General features: G+C 48.1%; 1 protein-coding gene across 1 annotated transcript in view; it reads right to left on the minus strand.

The window, feature by feature from the left end:
* Positions 1 to 690: 690 nt before the first annotated feature.
* Positions 691 to 20,373, minus strand: part of LOC104375982 (uncharacterized) — a 61,345-nt gene continuing 41,662 nt past the window's right edge. The window contains exons 4-5 of the mRNA XM_009982463.2: positions 16,762 to 16,815; positions 691 to 872 (exon numbers count right to left, since the gene is read on the minus strand). Of these exons, the coding sequence (XP_009980765.1) occupies positions 744 to 872; positions 16,762 to 16,815 (183 nt within the window). The 3' untranslated portion in view covers positions 691 to 743. The remainder of the gene's footprint in view (positions 873 to 16,761; positions 16,816 to 20,373) is intronic.

The raw sequence follows: 20,373 nt of genomic DNA on the forward strand, positions 1-20,373 counted from the left end.
TTTTCTTGGATGGCTGAACACAGACCTTCCATTCTAGAATTTTATTCTAACATCCAACCTACAAGTGGGAGACTCATGCCTTCCATTTCAATCCCATTTTAGATGATACCACTGGGCTGCCAGCAGACCAACTGCAACACTGGCAGCTACATGTGCCAGTTGCCCCCTCCTGCCAACCCCTTCTGAGGGTCTTCCACTCAAGAGAGCTTGAAGTGAATGCAATTACAACAGAGAGGGATTATCTTGCTTTGCAAGCAGCCCTGTATAGGCTCTATCTCCAATCCTGAGCTCACTTCTGCATGGGAGAAGGGTCAGGTCTATAGCAATGCACTGTAGGTGCATCCCAGGTACTCTTGGAAAACAGACTGATCACCCTGATCACTCATCCCTACTGCTATGTAGGCCATACTAGCCCCTGAACCCCTCAGGGATATCTTCAATTACCACCATCCCCATGTTTGACACTGCCTTGGTAGCTGCCCTTGCAGTTTGTGGACCTGACTGGTTTGTTTTGCCCTGAAAGACAAAATTCTCTCCCTTTGCCACTATTCAGATGTGGCAATGGTATGAAAACAGGCACTGCTGCAAAGCCGCATGCTTCCTGCTGCCAGAGAGGCTATATTGCAAAGATGCGTCATTGTCCCCTTCTCCTCCCACCCACCCCCTTGGGTATCACCACCTCCCCTTCTCCCTGCCAGGCAGGTGGTTGGTTGACAGTTCCTGAGGTTTTTGGAGAAACTCCTTCAGTAGGCACATGACGGTTCTTCCACTGGAGCTATTGGGCTCAGCGGCTTCAAGGTGCTGAGGGAACGGAAGGCAAAGGTGGATGGATCATACACAAAGTGGGGCGGCGGGCGGCCTCCATTGATGCTCTGCAGGGGAATAAAAAGAGGGACAGAATCAGTGCTCATACAAGCTGCAGTGAAGTTCTTGCCTCAAGTGCTTTGTCACATCCCTCTCTGGTACAATTACATCTCCTTGATCAGACCGGTCATGCTTGTAGCTGCAGCAAATGGCACTAACATAAGTAGTAAAGTGCTTTGCTCATGTCCTTGCTCCTACCCCTCAAGAAAAAAGCATGTGTGCTCCCTGCCTCCAGGACTGAGGTCCCTGGGATCCACAACACCAGGACCCATATCACCTGTAGCCACTAAGCAAAACAGGATATCCATGACGCATTTATAGTTCCAGAGTCAGAACAGCACCACTGCCAGAAGGTATCACACAGAAAAACTAAATTCAGATTCACTTGGCCTTGAAAGAAGATCTACTACACTTTTAGGGCAGGGAGATAAACCAAGTCATCACTGAAGACTCATTCTTCAGTTCCATTTTTCAACAGCTCTCCAGTAAGGATTTACAAATCACCCTTTCTTAATCTATAAAGTTCCAGACACACTGAAACTCTCCAGAGTTTTGGCTCCAGACTCCACAGTTCAATGAGGAATGGCTGAGAGATGCTCAGAGGAAAAGATCCCACCTGAAGGCCTTATAGCCTGGTTTGTACCATGGCCAACAAGGACGATTCTCTTCCCTTTTGCTCCCTGCCTTCAGAGCATGGTCAAAGCAGATCCAGAGTAAGGAGGCCAGAAATACCTGTGCACTCCCTGCACTGCATGACAGGACAGAAATGCTGTTCCCCACTAAGCTTCGCTGGGACCTGTGGACCCCAGAGGAATTACGGTGTCAAAGAAGTGATTCCGCTCTGTTAAATATAAGTGTTTTCCTCTTACCTCTCAGGAACTTCATTTTGTTTCTTTCCTTACGCAAGCAGAAGCACCAATGAGGCAGCTGCTTCACGGACACTCTTTGGCCAGTAGAGGAGGTTTCACCATTCTATGGGCCAGCACAGTATTTAGTGATCCTGCAGAGCTAATGCCCCAGGGATAGATGTGAGCTACTGAGTGCCATACTCTGGCAAGCTGAGCAAATCAGAAGCTTGTGCAAATGTCCCCTATTCTCATCTCACTTCTATCACTACTGGGAAGAGCTTTACCATTGATTTCATGGAGGTTAGAAAAAACCCAGTGAGGGGAGATCTGACCTGGGCTCTAACATTATATGCCTGCCTGCTGCCTCTTCTAGGCCTTTCCTAGCAAGACCCAAAGCTTCCCTTGCTCAGCTTGCACTAAGGAACTGTTCCTCAAAGAACTGACAAGAGCAACTGACATCATCTACCTGGACTTGTCCAAAGTATTTGATATCGTCCCGCATGACATCCTTGTCTCTAAACTGGAAAGACATGGATTTGACAAATGGATGGACCACTCAGTGGATAAGGAACTGGCTGGATGGTCGCATTCAAAGAGTTGTGGTCAACAGTTCAATGTCCAAGAGGAGGCCAGTGATGAGTGGTGTTCCTCAGGGGTCAGTACTGGGGCCAGCGCTATTTAACACATTTGTCGGCAACATAGACAGTTGGGATCGAGTGCACCCTCAGCAAATTTGCTGATGACACCAAGTTGTGTGGTGTTGTGGACACACTGGAGGGAAGGGATGCCATCCAGAGGAATCTTGACAGGCTGGAGAGGTGGGCCTGTGAGAACCTCATGAAGTTCAACAAGGCCAAGTGCAAGGTCCTGCACGTGGGTTGGGGCAATCCCAAGCACAAGTACAGGCTGGGCGGAGAATGGATTGAGAGCAGCCCTGAGGAAAAGGACTTGGAAGTGCTGGTGGATGAGAAGCTCAACGTGAGCTGGCAATGTACACTTGCAGCCCAGAAAGTCAACCATATCCTGGGCTGTATCAAAAGAAGTGTGGCCAGCAGGTTGAGGGAGGTGATTCTGCCCCTCGGCTCTCGTGAGACCCCACCTGCAATACTGCATTCAGCTCTTGGAGTCCCCAACACAAGGAGGACATGGAGCTGCTGGAGCGAGTCCAGAGGAGGGTCACGAAGATGATTCGAGGGCTGGAGCACCTCTGCTATGAAGACAAGCAGAGAGAGTTGGAGGTGTTGTTCAGCCCAGAGAAGAAAAATCTCCGGGGTGATCTTATTGCAGCCTTCCAGTACTTAAAGGGGGCCTACAGGAAAGCTGGAGAGGGACATTTTACAAGGGCATATAGTGATAGGACAAGGGGCAATGGATTTAAACTGAAAGAGGGAAGATTTAGATTGGATATAAGAAAAAAAAACTTTTCACTCTGAGGGTAGTGAGGCACTGGAACAGATTGCCCAGAGAAGTTGTAGATGCCCCATCCCTGGAAGCGTTCAAGGCCAGGCTGGATGAGGTGTTGAGCAATCTGGTGTACTGGGGGATATCCCTGCCCATGGCAGGGGGGTTGGAACTAGATGATCTTTAAGGTCCCTTACAACCCTAACCATTCTATGATTCTATGAATTTGGCTTTTGAGGAACGATTACCAACTCTGCTGTCTTCTCTAAGACAGGTTCATTTTGGCACTTCAAAGTCAGGTCTATCAGACAGGTGCAACCACATAGGTGCATGACAAGCTGATGTTTTGATGCCACCTGCCTCTATCCTGGTTGAGTTTTAACTTGTCATCACAGGACAAACACAAGCAACTTTTCCCAGAAAGCTGCTTAAGTGTCTGGGCTCACCCAAACAGTCACATTAAGTTAGAGAGCACTACAGAAGTGTCCAAGCCAGGCCCTGGGTGCTCCAGTCACTGCAGCAGGATCTGGAAGCCTCTACCTCCAGGATCTTGGTCACAGCTCAGCCTCATGAGGCAGCCTTCATGTCAGAAAGAGTCTCTTTAAAAGCCAGTGTAGGCAGCATGTTCCTGCCTAGTTGGTACCTCCTCTGCAAATTAAGATGGGCACTTGAGAATTGAAAATGCCAACATGGTGCTTGGCATCAGCTGTGCCTAGAGTTTCAGCCAGCAAATCATGCCCTGCTACATCCCCCTGACACCTTGGCCAGCAGCATAAGAAACAAGAGAGGCAGATTTAAGGGCCTTTACTCAATAGCCACCTGCTGTGGGGTTATATATGGTGTGTGATCTGGCAAGCCTTAGAGTTGGAGGGTAACATAGCAACCCCTATTCAAAGCTAAGGGGCAGAATAAATCAGCACATTTGTCCTTCTCCAGAGCAGAGAAGGTCCCCTGCCAGTGCCAAGAGGGAACGGGAACAAAGAACCTGGCAGTCCCCTCCATTTTGAAATGCCAGACAGGATTAGGGAAGGCAGCTGAATCCGTTCATTTCTGGCGGACGGCAGATGGAGAAGAGGCTAAGGAAAGATGGGTCCAGAGGACAGACGAAAGTCATCCACAAAACTCACCAGGCTTTGAGTGGGAAGGAGCCCTGGGGTTTCTCTCTGGGTCTTCTTCTGGGGCCAGTGTGTGGGGCAGAGAGCCTTCCTGGAGCACCGCAAGGGAAGCGGGCACAGAACAAGGGCTGAGGTGAAGGACAGGGATTTGAGAAGACACAGGAGGATGCAGAGATTCACAGGTGGCCAGGCAGCTGCAATAAGGCTCAAACCACACCCATCCTGTCTCTTCATCACTGCTCCTCTTAAGCAGCCACAGGACCATGACCGGCTTTCAGCAGCACAGCCACCATAACAGCAGGAGGGTGGGATGAGAAAGGCCCTGTGTCCAGCCATAGGCAGCAACAGGAGAGGCCGTAATGCAACCGCCCTCGTTCATGGCAACGCCTCGACCAATCTGCAGTCATTTATAACCCTGAGCAGTACAGTGTCGGGGGAGTTTCTGGCTGCTACATGGGCTAAACAGAAAGCACCTGTGCCTCATCAAGACAGGTGCTGAGTCACATTGGTCAGCCGGAGACCACGTGACCCATGGAGGCTTAAAGGCAGGGCACTCCGAAGAGGGAGGGGGGCAGTTCCCTCCTGGAGACTGGAGTGGTAGGAGCCCCTGGAGAGCGTGAGTTGGAGCTCTCTGTTGGATTGAGATAGCAGCGAGTTTGGATCAGCCTTCTGATTGTGAGATACGTCGTGGTCGCAACAGCCGTTTGGTTGTGACCCACTGTGAGAAGATACAGGCAGTCCGCGACAGTACGGGTCTGTCTTGCACTTACTCCATGGCTGACAGGGTAGCACCTCTGCTAGGGACCTTGCTGGAGTGAAGAACAAGCACTGGCATCAAATCACTCCCCTCTCTTCTTGCAGAAGAGCATGTGTTCTTTGGAGCTCAAGTCCTGCTCTAAGGATGACCAGGCCTGATCTGGCTTAGTCCACGACACCATTTGGGATCACAGCATGTGGTAGTCTGGCTCTGATGAATAAGTAACACAAGGCAAAGCTCTACAGACGTATTCCCAGAAAGAAGACGGATAGGGTGGGCTGCCAGAGAGGAGAACACGTTCCTCCCACCCCGTCGCTTGGGCCAGCTGCCTCCCTGTAGTCCGGGCAAGTGTCCTAGCCAGCCTGCCCCTCCCCTTGGGCACCCAGCACCAGCTCGTGATGCCTGGGACACTGCTTTGACTACAGAAGGCTGTTAGAGTTGCTGCTGCTGCAGCAGGCCCCCAGGGAGCTTGCCATAAACCTGCCTGACAGCCCCTGCTGAGCAACCCCAGGCCAGCTCCTGCAGAGGCTCCTTGGAGCACAAACACTCCACGCTTGACATTAAAGGCCAGTGTGTTCACTCTAATGGCATTCAGGCAGGTCACACAACATGGAGCCTAATATGGGTCCTGCGCTAATGGCAATCATTAACCAGAGCCCTGGGTTTGTCAAGTGATGTGTTTACACAGCTGGAGAACAGCCGAGACACAAGCACTCACTGCCAGCTGGAGGATGCACACACTCGGATGCGAGCTGTCACACACCCCTGTGCTCACCTGCCCATGCTCACCTGCTCTCACACGCCTCAGGTTCTCCCCACTACACATGCACTTCCCTGGTCACTTGTCCACATCCCTCTGCCCACACACAGACCTCCTCCTGACTTGGGAATCACAAGAGCTGTCTCCTCTCCTACAAATCTTGTCAGCTCGCATTGTAACTCAAGCCAAGCAGGGCCCTAACTCCACCAGCATCCAGGGGACAGGCCAGGGGAGCACAGCTCATCACTTGCATGTACAACTGCCTGGAGCAAAAGGTAGTTTCAGTACCTGCAGCCATCCATGCTGCCTCATTGCACGCCTCATTTGAGTTAGATGAGCTCCTAAGGGAGCGAGCTTGTGTTACACACGTTTCAAGCAACGATGCGTAGACCACCTCGGTCATACGTGCTTGTCAGCACGCACCCAGCCACACGGTTCTTCCTTCATATCCACACACCTACATACACACTCTCGCAAACGTGTGCTGTAGTTGCTAGTTGCGTTATCACCATTAAATACAGGTGGTAAATAACCAACCAGTCTTGACACATATCTGAAGGACATTAACAAAGAGGCACACCTAAAGATGGTACAGATGCAGGTGGCTCAAAGGAGACCAGTGAGATTAAACACCACTGAAGAAATGCAGAATTTCAACCATCTTAACAGCCCTCAGAAAAGAGAAACGGGCAACTGCTCCATAAATCCATCTAGCATAGTTGTGCGTTTCAGCAAGGAAAAAGTACATAGGAAAATGAACAGGTAAAAAAAATCTAATACAAATAAATCTACTAATACAAACTCACATTCCTCCTGGAAACACATCCCTTACCCCTATGAAGTCTGGGAAAATATCCCAAATGCAGGTTGTGAAATAACTTGATTTTGGGCTCATGATTCCACAGAAGCATGGTTCTCTGACAAAGCAAATGGAAGCACAGCCTCCAAGCCTGCTTTTAGCTGTGGGAATAACAATCCCTACAGGAGGGGGGATATGAAGTTACTTAACACAAAAATTTAGAAGGGAGTGGTGTGTTAGGGGTGATACGAAACTAAGTCCTGCTTAATACTCTCTGGTCCTTTTTCGTAAGAGCTCTAGTATCCTGGTGGGATTCAAAATTGGATCAGCTTGTGCGCTCTGCCAACACGTCTCCTACTCAGGGCCAATCCAGCACAGGAGTCCCTTCTTTCCTACCCTTGGGCCTCAGTGGTTGGGAAACGCTGTCAAGCTCCATTTAAAGGACACTGCCTTCCAGTGGTGGATGCCTCTCAGTGGTGGGTGAATGATCCCTTTGCAGTCTGTAGACTCACTTGTTAAAAGTCCTTTGGGATGAAAGGCACCATGTAATTGCAAGTTGTAAAGGCGCATCCGATTCCCACCACCTCCCTGTGTGAAAAGGAATAAATCCCCAGAAGAGCCTTGGCAAAGGCGGACGCCTGCCTGCAACATGCCTGTTAGAGACAGTCGCCTTGCCCAGGAGCGGACAGAGCCAGAGGTAGTACCGATATATTCAGGCAGGGCACAGGTGGAATAAAGGCTGTCAGACTCCGCAGTGGAGCATTTACAGGTTCAATGCTTTAATTCCACTTTGCCCTCCTTCCTCTCACCCCTGACAGGTGGTTAGAAAAGAAACTAGTGACACTTCAACTTCAATGTGTGAAACCATCAGCTGTGAGCAAGGGCAGGGGATTCTCAGGCCTGCTCCTAGCTGCGTCTCTAATTCTGGAAACAGTCCTGACCAAGCCACTTCCCATCAATCTGTGCCTCAGTTTCTCACGTGTATAATACATACACCAGTCAGGCAGCCAGGAAGAACTAATTAACATCTAGGTGTTCCGACCTTCTGACAAGAGGCGATTTCCTTTCAATTACAGTCTTGCTTCAGGCAGTTTTCTAGAAATAGTCGCTGACAAGCAGTACCAGCTCCTCCAGTGGAGCAGCAATTCACATTTAACTGCTTCTTCATTAACTTCAATAGGGCCTCTGACAATTTATTCCAGTCACAGACCTGGAGCAGCTCAAAGAATAACTTTTCAAAGGCAAACCTCTTCCCTCCTGAAAGTCTCTCCTCCACTCCCAGGTTCATATGCAGTTTAATTTCACGTTACAGCTAAAAGACAGACCATGACAGAATTTCATTTTAAGACTACTCTTCTCCTTTCCCTTCCAAGAAAAGGAAATATCAACTCCAAATGCTGTTCTGACAAGGAAAACAAGACTTTGCAGTTAGCACTGTTTTTTCTGTGATCTCCATTACCCTTCCCTAAAAGGCTGAAAGGCCTGTCTTCTTCCATCAACGTAAGGCTGCCTAATACCTACTTCCCTCTATACAACTACACTGCAAAGACCAGTTCAATAGTTTACAAAGACATCACTGTTCCTTTTAGAAAGGAAATTTAAAAAAATAAAAAAAAAATCTATCAAACATTTGCAAATGGGCATGCAGAGTTGTCAGATGGCAACTACCAGACTTAGAGAGGTGCCACCAGACAGACAACACTGAATTTTTTTAGAAGGTACTTCAAAGGGCCTAGCAGATGCTTGCTGGTCATTTGCCCAAAAGCAGAAATAGGCCAGTTTCAGAAATAAGTCCTTGCTGGCACCAGTGTAATAAGCCTTTCTTCTCCTCCTTCTCACATGTCTTTGAGATGTGTCTTTGAGAAAGCTGACTGCAAGCTTTGATTTTGCCTGCCTGACAAGCTGAAGGAAGGAGACTCCACAATGAAAAGGGACAGATGGGTCGTTCAGAGGGGCAGGTTGTCAGTGCTCCCTGGCCAACTTCAGGAACTCACCACTCCAGGGTCCTAGTGAAGGTCATGCTCCGAAGGCCACACAAATCTCTTACCAACAAGTGAAGGAACTCACATAGCCCTACTAGTGAACTGTTTCTTGTTTCCACTCTCTCTCTTTTTGATAGAAAATGCCCTATGCTTCCCTGCCAACACCTGCAGCAGTTCCTGCACACACTCCAGGGTTTGTGTGAGCAGGAGGAGGAGCAGGGACGAGAGGAGCTCCAAGAGAGCACAGGCATAGGCAAGGCACAATCTGGCCCTAAACCTCTCAACAACGTCCAAGTGGAGTCCTTAGCAGTTTTGGTCTGTACACAAGTAACACTACCTTGTCCTCTCCTTCCTTTGCACCTTCCCCTTTCCAGTCCTTCCCTATGTGACAGGAACATCCTCCCTCCCTCCAGAGGGATCGCATCTGGCTGTCCTCAGAGTCCTCCTCCCTTTGGGCCAGGAGCCTCAGGTATGATGCTTCTCACAGAGCTGGCATGTGGTGCGTACTTGGGCATGTGCAGCTTCCAGTTTGCAGGAAGCCAAGGGCAACCCGATTCCCTCCAGCCAGGCAGGCTGGCACAGAGCAGCATGCTGCTTTCAACTCAAAGGGAACCCAAATTAAAACTGCAAAGTGAGTATTAATTAGCCTGGCATGAGCCAGCTGCAAACGCATGCTGACACAGTGCACTTGCCTCTGGACAAACCACCCCAGCTGTGGAAGCCAAGTGCAGGAAGTGGGTGTATTATGCGAGAGGTGTGTGGGAAAAGAGGATTTCAGCTCTGGGGACTGGGAGAGGGAACGGGTGCCAGGTTCCCACAGCCACGCGAACAAAGGGGAGCAGGGAGAAACTGCAGTGGGCCGGAATGTGGTGGTAAGAGACAAGTGTTCTGCCATCTTGGACTTGAAGCTCTGCCAGAAAACAGTGGCAGAGCCACCGTGACCCTCTGCCAACCCTTACCCCTTTCTCTGCTCCATCACCCAGGTGTGACCCAGAAGTCACCAAATCTGTCCCCCTCTCTGTGAAACGTGCCTTGCCACTTCCTGGTCCCTTGAACCACAGTACCACCAGCCACAGCCACCACTGATACACAGAGCTGTCCCAGGAGCAGCCTGTCACTGGGCTCCTTTCTACCTCCTTTCTACCCCTCCCCACCCCACAATTCTTAAAGCAGACCCACAACCCACATGAGATCACAAAGTACGGACAGTGCTGAAAAGAGGATGTCAGCCTCTTGACTCACCAGCTACTCACTACTTTTGTGGTGCTGTCTGGATTAGAGCTCTTGGTTATTCCACCACGTCTATTCTGCAAGCATTTACATGATTTAACGGGAGCAAGGGCATACATGGCAGGAATTTATGAAAAACAGGCAGCAATAAAAATTCTTTAAGGAAGCAGAAGAGAGACATGACAGCCCCTCTTCTGGCTGCTACGGACAGGCTGAAGGCTGGTTAGCCTTTGCCATGAAATCCAATAAAAGCAATGCTAAATAAAACAATGTCTGGAGCCAGATGTTTGGGATAGCTTTTAACAGAAGCATTCCCACCTTGGCTACACTGGATGCTTTCCCACGCTGAGGAAACTCTGGACAAAGTCTTTTGTCAGGAATTATTCAAAGGGCTAAGGTTTTCCAGGGACAGCTATCACTGCACAGAGACCTTCAGCAAGCAAGTCAGTGGCTGGGAGGAACGTTGGGGGAGCAGGTTTCCCCAAGAAGCAAATGGATATTTGTGCTCTCACTTAGCACAGAACCTTCTCCATTTCACTCAGGAGAGATAAGCCCATCAACAGGAAACAAGAGCTGGCCTATTGAACTGGAGTACTAAAATCTCCATGAAGGACCTCTGCCCAGCAAGTAACCCAAGAATGCAACTGGCCAGGGAGATGAGTCTCTCTTATTGATTCTAAAGGGCAGGTTCAGGTTTGGGCACTCAGTCACATACTGAAGGCAATCAGGAGGGTTTGACAAACTTTTAGCCAGCTGCAGTTTGGGATCTCTGCTGCCCAAGATGTCAGAGCCGTTTAGACTGCATGATATAATATAAATACAGACCCAGCTTAAGGAAAGCGGTTTGAAGATCAAAGCCCAGACTTCAGTTCTCCTCACACTGTCCCTCTTCAGGCAAGTCACATTCTCTGCTGGTTTCCCAGTTTAACTCTCTGAAATTGCAATCACGATATTTACCTGCCTCAGGAATGCTATATTTAGCAAGGCTTGCAAATCACCTTGGAAGCCTGTGATGGAAGGGGCAGCGTATATGTGTGTGTGTACACACAGACAAAGAGTCTTCTGATTTTTTTTAGAAATCTTTACTTCTTTCTGTGCAACCAGAACCAGAGGTTTGCACCAGTGCTGCTCTGTCACCTAGTATGCCTTCAATTTGTGAATAGCTCAGGCATCTGCCAAGAAGGCTCAGGTCAGCATATCTCCTGCTCAGCTCCAAGCTGAAAAGGTCCCTTGTTTTAGGAGAAGAAAACCCAGCATGTTTCTGCAGTGGCCTTTTAGGATGCAGACACAAGAGATAAGAGACAGGGAAGTCATTCCAGGGATCTGGCCTCTGTCCAAGAAGAAGGTGTTCTCAACACTGATAAGATCAAGGCAAGAGCACAAGAGGGTTATGTTCCAATTTAAAATTCTTATTTTATTTTTACATAGCAGAAAACATCTCTCTGATCAGCCAGGTTATCAGATTGGCCTTGACATCCTTACTCCCTTTCTGCCTGCCCCAACAAGAGCTCTTGAGATAACCAGGGGCTTGCCAGTTGCGTCTTCTACCCACTTACTGCTGCTGAGATAAGGCTGGCTCCACCAATCCCATTCAGAAACTGCACGTAGGAGTTTGCGAAGGAAGAACAAGAACAGGACTAGATGACACATGTGCAACCCTCATCCCAAGAGAGCCTGGAGAACTGAAGACTCTGGAAAATGGATCTCTGCATTCAGAGCTTCCTACAGCTGACCAAGCCTGGTCAAGGCAGAGGCAGTTACACCCTGTGAGCTGCCCTCCTTCCATACAGCTCCCTCCTTCCACCACTAGGGAAGTGTCTCCACACAACACCAGACTGCACCACGCAAACATGCTCTGGATGCTAAAATGCCCACACGTGTGTGCAACCCCTCTCACTCACACCTAGCACCCTGCTTCCAGTTACAGGCATTACACTGGCTGATGCTTTAGGGCACTGAAGTATTAGTGCCCTAAAGCACTACTTTAGGGCACTAAACTTATTTCAGAAGTCATGGCAGTCTGATGAAGTTCCCACTGACTGGAAAAGGGGAAACATAGCACCCATCTTTAAAAAGGGAAAAAAAGAAGACCCGGGGAACTGCAGGCCTGTCAGCCAAACCTCTGTGCCCAGCAAGACCATGGAGCAGATCCTGGCGACTATGCTAAGGCACATAGAAAATAAGAGGTAATTGGTGACAGCCAACATGGCTTCACTAAGGGCAAATCCTGCCTGACTAATTTGGTGACCTTCTATGTCGAGGTTACAGCTTTGATGGATAAGGGAAGAGCAACTGACATTGTCTATCTGGACTTATCCAAAGCATTTGGTACTGTCCCACACGACATCCTTGTCTCTAAACTGGAGAGACATGGTTTTGATGGATGGACCACTCAGTGGATAAGGAATTGGCTGGATGGTCACACTCAAAGAGTTGTGGTCAACGGTTCAATGTCCAAGTGGAGGCCAGTGACGAGTGGTGTTCCTCAGGGGTCAGTACTGGGGCAGGTGCTATTTAACATCTTTGTTAGCAACATGGACAGTGGGATCGAGTGCACCCTCAGCAAGTTTGCTGACAACACCAAGCTGTGTTATGCACAGGTTGGGTGAAGAACAGATTGAGAGCAGCCCTGAGGAAAAGGACTTGGAAGTGCTGGTGGATGAGAAGCTCAACATGAGCTGGCAATGTACACTTGCAGCCCAGAAAGTCAACCGTATCCTGGGCTGCATCAAAAGGAGCGTGGCCAGCAGGTCGAGTGAGGTGATTCTGCCCCTCTACTCTGCTCTCATGAGACCCCACCTGCAATACTGCATTCAGCTCTTGGAGTCCCCAACACAAGAAGGACATGGAGCTGCTGGAGCGAGCCCAGAGGAGGGCCATGAAGATGATCTGAGGGCTGGAGCACCTCTCCTATGAAGACAAGCTGAGAGAGTTGGTGGTGTTGTTCAGCCTGGAGAAGAGAAGGCTCCGCAGGTGATCTTATTGCAGCCTTCCAGTACTCAAAGGAGGCCTACAGAAAAACTGGGGAGGGACTTTTTACAAGGGCATGTAGTGATAGACCAAGAGGCAATGGCTTTAAACTAAAAGAGGGCAGATTTAGATTGGATATAAGAAAAAAAAATTCACTCTGAGGGTAGTGAGGCGCTGGAACAGGTTGCCCAGAGAAGTTGTGGATGCCCCATCCCTGGAAGTGTTCAAGGCCAGGCTGGATGAGGCTTTGGGTAACCTGGTGTAGTGGAGGGTTTCCCTGCCCATGGCAGGGGTTTGGAACTAGAAGATGATCTTTGAGGTCCCTTCCAACCCAAAGCATTATATGATTCTATGATTCTACTAGTGACCAGGTCTGCACACATACATTGCCAACCTCTTTGTGCAACATGCATGTAGGCCCACATCTACCTCTCACCCTCACTGACAACGTGCTACACTACATGTATCTATTATGCACAAATCCGTACTTCATACACATGCTGTCACCTTCAATTTATCTCTCCTTGCCTGCCTGAGGGGGCTGATTCTGCTGTTCCATTATCATTTACTGGGGGAGGATAGAAGGAAAATTTTTTTTTCTAGTATTTTCTCTTCACCGTAAGCCCTGATCTCTCACAGCTGCTATTCCTGAAAACATTGCAAACATGTCCGAGCTGCTGCATGTTTGAGAAGTTCATTAATCTCTCTGCCTTAATCTGTCTAGGTTCTTAGACTTGTCACATCACTGTCCCATCATCCCACTTAAGAACTGCTGAGCAAGCAGACAGGCTGTAGCCTAGCATTGCCTGAGTTGACCCATGGGAAGCTGAAATACAAGGAACAATGACAAGGTGGCATCTTCATGTTAAAACAGCACATGGAGAAGCAAAACACAGCCTAGGTCACCTGCTTGAGAAAAACTCCCAAAGACTATGAACATTTCCAAGGGCTGAAACTGTGTTTCAGTGCCAGAGGGCAAAGACACTGGCCCTCCATCTCACATTCCCATGGGAGACTCTTCCAGCAGAAAAGGGAGTAAGAGCATAGCTGGGATGATGCATAAGAGCACATCACCTTCCGTCCTGACATGCCAGCAAAGCCCCAAGATGTCAAGGCAACCACAATATCAGTCAGGAGGAGGGTGTTTTTTAAAAGCATGCATTATCTCACAACCAAATGAGACATCGTCCTCAGTAAAGACAACATAAAAATGCTTCATTGATGTTACTAGCAAGTCACTGTCATCATCTGCCTCACACAGGAGGGAATAAACATAATCTTTCCTCCTTCAAGCTACTCAGCAGCAGGAGAAAGGAGAAGAGAAAGCAGGGCTCCTTGCTTCAAACCCCTGGCATAACCCATCAGGTAGTCTGCCTGCTCCTCAGATCAGCTCATTCACTGCATCTCCATCCAGTCGTACGCTGTCTGGTGTTCATAAAGAAGCTGCATGCTCTTTACCTATGCTGAAACAGGAGCACTTGTGCATCAGGGCTTCTCAGGGCTACAGCAACACAAGTGAACCGGTTCAGATGGTGAAGTTTCCTGTTCAGGCATGCAGAGAGCTCCCTGGTAGCTCCTGTAACAGCTCATCAACCCCTTTGCTACGATACCCGTTCTCGTTTCTTCCACCCTCACCATTATGGCAAAGTCCCAACACTGAACCTGTGTCACCAGATCCTCAGCAACAGAGAACCAAGCCTCTCCCCTCGCCTCCTGCTATCATTCTTTGCAAAAGACCACATTCAGTAGGGCCTCAGAACAGCCCTCTCAAGTGAACTAAGGTCCCTGCTGTGCTATAACTCCATTACTGAGTGCTGGGCAAGAGTCACAAATCACAGAATGGCTGAGGTTGGCAGGCACCTCTAGATGCACCTCCCTCAGACGAGGGTCGGCAAGAGCACATTGCCCAAGACCATGTCCTGGTATGCTTTGAATATTTCCAGGGACAGAGATTCCACAATTCCTCTGGGCAATCTGAGCTTCCTGCGTTTCAACTTGTGCCCGTTATTTCTTGCCCTGCTGCTGGGCAACAATGAGAAGGAACCCTGTGCCAGGCATGTCCTATTGGCTGGATTGAGGTTTCCCTTTATATTGAGAGCACAGCATCATCCCTTCAGAGGTATCAACCTCTGTCAGCTGCTTCCAAAGCTGAGGCACTTCAGCAAGGTATTCTGCCAGGGATCTGCTGCCTCCTTTCTAAGCTGGGTACACAAAAGTGGGTACTCGCAATCATTTGAAAAATGGAAGCAAAACTGCTCCTTTACCTAATGGCTCTGCCAACAGACAGACCAACAAGAGGCTGTGAAGTATCATATGCTATTGTCATGGAAACCACACGAGCACCTCAGGTAGAGATGCACTGTCCCGGCTCGGCAAGGTTGGCCAGAGAAGCATGGATTCTGTGCCATCTGTCAGAATAGTGTGCTCTCAGTTTCTGCTGTTTATTTTACTGTGAGCTAACATGGGCTCAGTAGGGAGCAAAGGGTTAATTCTGCCTCTCAGATTCTTCAGGGGCACAAGAGTAAGTCGCAATAATGAGCTCAAGGTGTCAGGGGAAACCACCCCACTGGGGCATTGCTGAAACCCCAGGGACCAAGGGACTGCCACCAAGCAGCACTGGAAATAGCTGCAGTCCAGAGACACCTAGAAAAAACAGTGAGAACATGTGGGGCAGGTATAAAGGAAGGTAATAAACAAGTTGCACTAAAACACTGCAGCAGGATTAGACTGTCGGTAGGTCTGACGGACAGACACAGTCTGGGGAGAGCTCACAAGGCACACAAGGGGACAGCTCTACTGAAAACAATCCAGGTGAGAGCACAAGAGAATACATAACAGATCAGGATTAATTGTGCAGTCAGAAGTATCAGGTCACTGTGGGGCTGCTGGAAGACAGGACTGAAGCGCCCTGGCAGAAGGCATATGATGAGTTGGAAAAATCCTCTCCAGCTCTGCATAAGGATCTAGCCAGCCCTACCTGCTCCTCCTCCTCTCAAATACCAAATTCACCCACAAAGCAGCGATGGGTAGGGACACCCAACAGCATGCCCATAAACAGTAGCACTTCTGGGTACACAAAGGCATCAGTTCTGCTTCCTGCTGGGCAAGGTGTAAAACCTGAAGGATCCTCGTCTGCCATTCATCCCTCTTGCAAGGCTGTAATTACCGCAGTGAAAGTAGCAGTTTTATCACAACTGATATCTGTTTTCTTCACCCTGACCTGTTGTTGCCTGTGTATCACAAACATGTCGAGGATCATGTGGGGCTCAGTGGACCAAGGCACTTGTTTTGGCTGCAATGTGCAAGGTCATGCACACATCTCCTGCAGCACCATGTAGCACTGACAGAAAGGAAGCCAAAGTACCCATAAAGGAGACAGGAGTTGGCTGAAGAGTCAGGGGATGGGGTACTAGAGACAGACTCAGATGTGCAGGCAGCACAAACTACAAGCAGGAGAGCTAAGCAAACCTAGCCCTGCTAGGCACGTGTGTGCTCCAGAAAGGGAGATGCTCAGACACTGCAGTGTCAACCCAGCTACAAAGCCATCCAAGCAATCTAGCTCTCTTCTGCCATCATCTAGCCTCACATCCCATACAGCTTTGCAGACACCCGTGCACCATGCAGGTACAGTCCCTTTTCCGCAGCTATCTACCAGTACCTCTTACCCGTACTGAGCACGGCTTGTTACCTCAGATCAGCACTTCCCTTGGTCATAAAGGATCCGAATGACACCCTACACAGCAACTATGCATAACTGTATGAGCTCACAGCAGAGGATGTAGATTTTCACTCCACGGAAGCTTTGAACCCATAGTCTCCAAAACAGAAAAGCCAATGTATTATTAGCCTCGTCAGCACCTAATCTAAATTGCAACTACAGTCTATACTCCAGACTAGCAATTTCTGTTATACAGCTGATCAAGCCACAGGAAACCTGCAGAAATAACGTTCTGGGTGTAGATGTTCGAAGGGAATCACCACATTTAGATACATGTGGAAAGATGGAAGGAACTGCACCAGAAAAGGGCAACTTACACGAATTTTAATAACTCTAGTCTTCGCTCCACAATTCTTCTTGAGCAGCATCTTCTGAAAGAGAAGTAGAATCCAGGGATTAGTACCAGTAGCACGAGGGAATGGGAAGAAGGAGGTTGTAGGGAGTCTCTTTTCATCAACATTTAATTAACAAACAAGATGGATGGATGGTTAAGTGAGATATGAAAGACTAAAAAATCCCAGAGCTGGCCATCAAGCAATCAACCTAATTTGATACTGTCTCACTCAGCCTGGACAGAGTCCTTCGGCAGTGACTGATAACCCAAGGTTTCAAAGTAACATACAAGAAATTCCAGAGAGAAAGAGATGGAACAACGGCCTAAAAGGAAGTTTCTTCCTAGTTTCTGCCAATTAGTGGTTAGACTTTGTCCTGAAGCAGGTGAATTTATCTTCCTTTTACGAAGAAAAAAGTCCATTTAATGTTAATGTGGATGTTCCCATTATTTAAGTTACTTTCATTATGTTTATTAAGAATTTTTTTTAAAAAGTAAAAAGCACCTGCCCACAGTCCTAAATCCCTTTGCCATATACTGTAAGAGCCATTAAAGTTGCCATGACATATGAACCACACCATCTAGCAAACAAGATATTCTTAAAACAGCAATTACTCTGTGTAGCTACAGAAATAAACAAGAGAGTTGCAGCTCTATCCCAATTCTCAGGCAGTGCTTTGAAAGTTGGCAAGTGAATAAAATCATTCTTTCCTCTCAAAAAATTTTCAAAAAGCAACTCAAAGTGGAAAAACGAGGCTTCAAGAGAACAGTTTTTCCATAAAAAAATACTTTAACTATGTTTTTCATAGTGAAAAACCTGGTGATAGAGGCATGTCAGGAAGAATCTCCTCCATCAGCTTTGGAAAGGAAGAGATTTTCCTAGCTCCTCACTGTTTTCTACCCTTCTCCAGTCGGAAAGCTGTGTGAAGTGTGGGAAAACACTCTGCCCACCCACACACGCTTTAACAAAGCAACTGAAGTATTTTTCAGATTAAGTTCTTAACACAGAAGACCCATGGAAAGACATCCCACCATTTTACCAGTATGGATGGTAAATAGCAAGACTCTTCTACTTCCTCTCTCTTTTGTTTGTAGTCTTCCTGCTTTTTCCAATAGAAGACAAGATAAAACCAATTCAGTAAAAGGAGCCTTGGAAATGCAAAAAGCTTAAAAAAAATCCCCCAAATATACAAACAACTCACAAAAAAATCCAGAAAAAATAAAAACAAAACTGAAGACAGTGCTCAGGTGAAGGTATATATGATTTTTCCAGTAAAAAGTAGTGCTGCGGGGTGGGAAGAGAATTCTCACTCCTTTACCACCTTCTGTCATTCCACACTCCATGAGTACATCTTTGCAGTCCAAATCCACACAGCTGCCCAAAATTCAGAGGGTGCTGGAGACCCACCCATCATTTTTATGTGCAGCCTCTTGGATCTAAATCCAACCCTCAGCACACTCTCAGTCCACTTACATGCCTGGAAAAGACACGAGCACTGCAACAAGTCTTGAAACTTGTACTTGGGTAGTTCAGGACCTGAGGAAAGTGCATTTCTCTGTCTGAGCATGCATGGGGGAGAAGGGAAGTGCTGCAAGGATTTGGAGCTTTTTTTCTCTTCATCCTTTAGCAGGTGAATCCTAATGCTTTGTCATTCATCAAAGGGCTCAACAGCAGCCTGCCTGATGCCTCTGCCCCCAGGACTGACCTGGCAGCGCAGCACCAGGGTTTCTAAGCTAAAAGGTCCCAACAGGTCTTTGCACAGACCAGGTAGGAGGAGACAAAGGGAACTGCTGAACTGAACTAACCCGAGCCTGTGCTGTCCAACTGAACAAGTAATTCTCTGGGAATTCCTATAAAACAACGTGGGCTCCGTTCCCAGCCAGGCTGCAAGGCAGTTACTGTAAGATTGGTATTTACTGTGAGGTTACTGCCTTTAAGACCCCCCGCAACCACACAGTGAAAGAAACTGAGAAGGAGGGAGAACTTGGTGGGGCTGACTAACCCCAGGGGTGCAGGGAAGGGCAAAACGAGGACTTGTGAGGTCTTGCGGAGTTTTGGTCTCTCCATAAGCTTTTCTTCTGGACTGCTGTGAAATGCTGGCTGGTGGGGATGAGGAAGGGTAAGCTAGATAGCTCAAGTCCACTGGTGGGATAAAAAGTGCAAGGAAGTAGGGTCAAGCAGTGAAAGTGAGAATCAGGACTCCAGATTTTGAGCCCCATCCTTTAATGGAAGAGCACTGTTACAGTAGGACAGATCCTGCCGCATCCCATTTGACTACAAGCCATGTGACTTTGGGCGAGACTCTCAGCTTCTCTAGGCTGCTGTAAAGCTGAGCTTTACAGTTACACTGGGCTGAACCCCAAGGATGGAGTGAGGCTGTGACACCAAATTCCACAGTGCCTGAATAGCACCACAGGATCCTCTGCTGAAAAAGAAAAAGTATCTTTAAACACAACTCTGCCAGCCAGGGAGCAAATACACCATCTTCCAGTATAGTCCAGCAGGGTCCAATGCCTAGCAAGGACCCATCCACAGATCCCTCAATGACTATCTGCGTGCAACAAAAGACATTATTTCCCAATTACAAATTAGCAGAGGCAACAAAACCTTAACTTTACTCATCCTGGCCTTCTATTAAGAGGAACAGCCATTACAAGATGACAAAGACTGATTGAAAAGTTTGAACTTAGCCTGTGGGTGGATGGACAACCAGCCAGACCCTACCAAGAGGAATTCAAGTGCTCAGCTGTATCCCAAGTCCTACACTTCTGGCAGAAAACAGAGGTGCTCTTTTAGAAATAGTGTTGTGATGAGCTTTAATCATATGAGGATCTTACTACTATTTGCTCTATTGCTACGGTTCAAAGAGGTTGCATTGTGTAGCAGGAGCAGGATGCCCTACAAAACTATTTTTGTTAGTAGTGATTTCAAGTGATGTGTCTCTTGATGGACTTAGTAAAATGAAAACACGACCTCCCTTCATCCTCAGGCTGTAGAACTGGAACATAAACCTCTGCAGAGGAAGTTCTCTGAAACTGCTGGGTTTTCCTACTTGCACTTAGACTGGAAGTGGAGCAAGACCACTGGTGCTGCACTCTTCCAGCTTCACTGCAAGGGTTCAACATGATCAGAAGAGACAAAATGGGGGGGGGAGGCGGGGAGGGAAGGCAAGTCAGCCACATGATCCTGCAGCTGAGAATGAATAAATAGAAGGCCAGTTATCAAATGTTATTCTATTTAATCAAATTGCTTCCACCTGACTTGCACCCACACACACCCTCCACCCAGCACAGCAAAGCTATGCTTTACAAAAAGTACGTCAAGCATCTTTGTATGGTTTTCCATCCCTTGGTTTTCCCTTTCCTTGCCAAGCCTGAGCACAGACTTTCGAACAGGGAAGCTAAAACGCAGTGCTGCCTAGCAACAGCCAGGGACTTTCCACGGCAGCCTCTCCTCATCCTCCCTCTGGAGACCTCCACGTCACAAGCCAGCCACGAGATGCAGCAACTCATTAACTCCTATTTACATAGATACAAGGCAGAGCTGAAATAACATTTATTTGGCTGCATGACTTGCAGAAGCCTAAAGCTGGGAGGA

This window comes from Tauraco erythrolophus, chromosome 2, assembly GCF_009769465.1.
Source record: "Tauraco erythrolophus isolate bTauEry1 chromosome 2, bTauEry1.pri, whole genome shotgun sequence".
NCBI lineage: Eukaryota > Metazoa > Chordata > Aves > Musophagiformes > Musophagidae > Tauraco > Tauraco erythrolophus.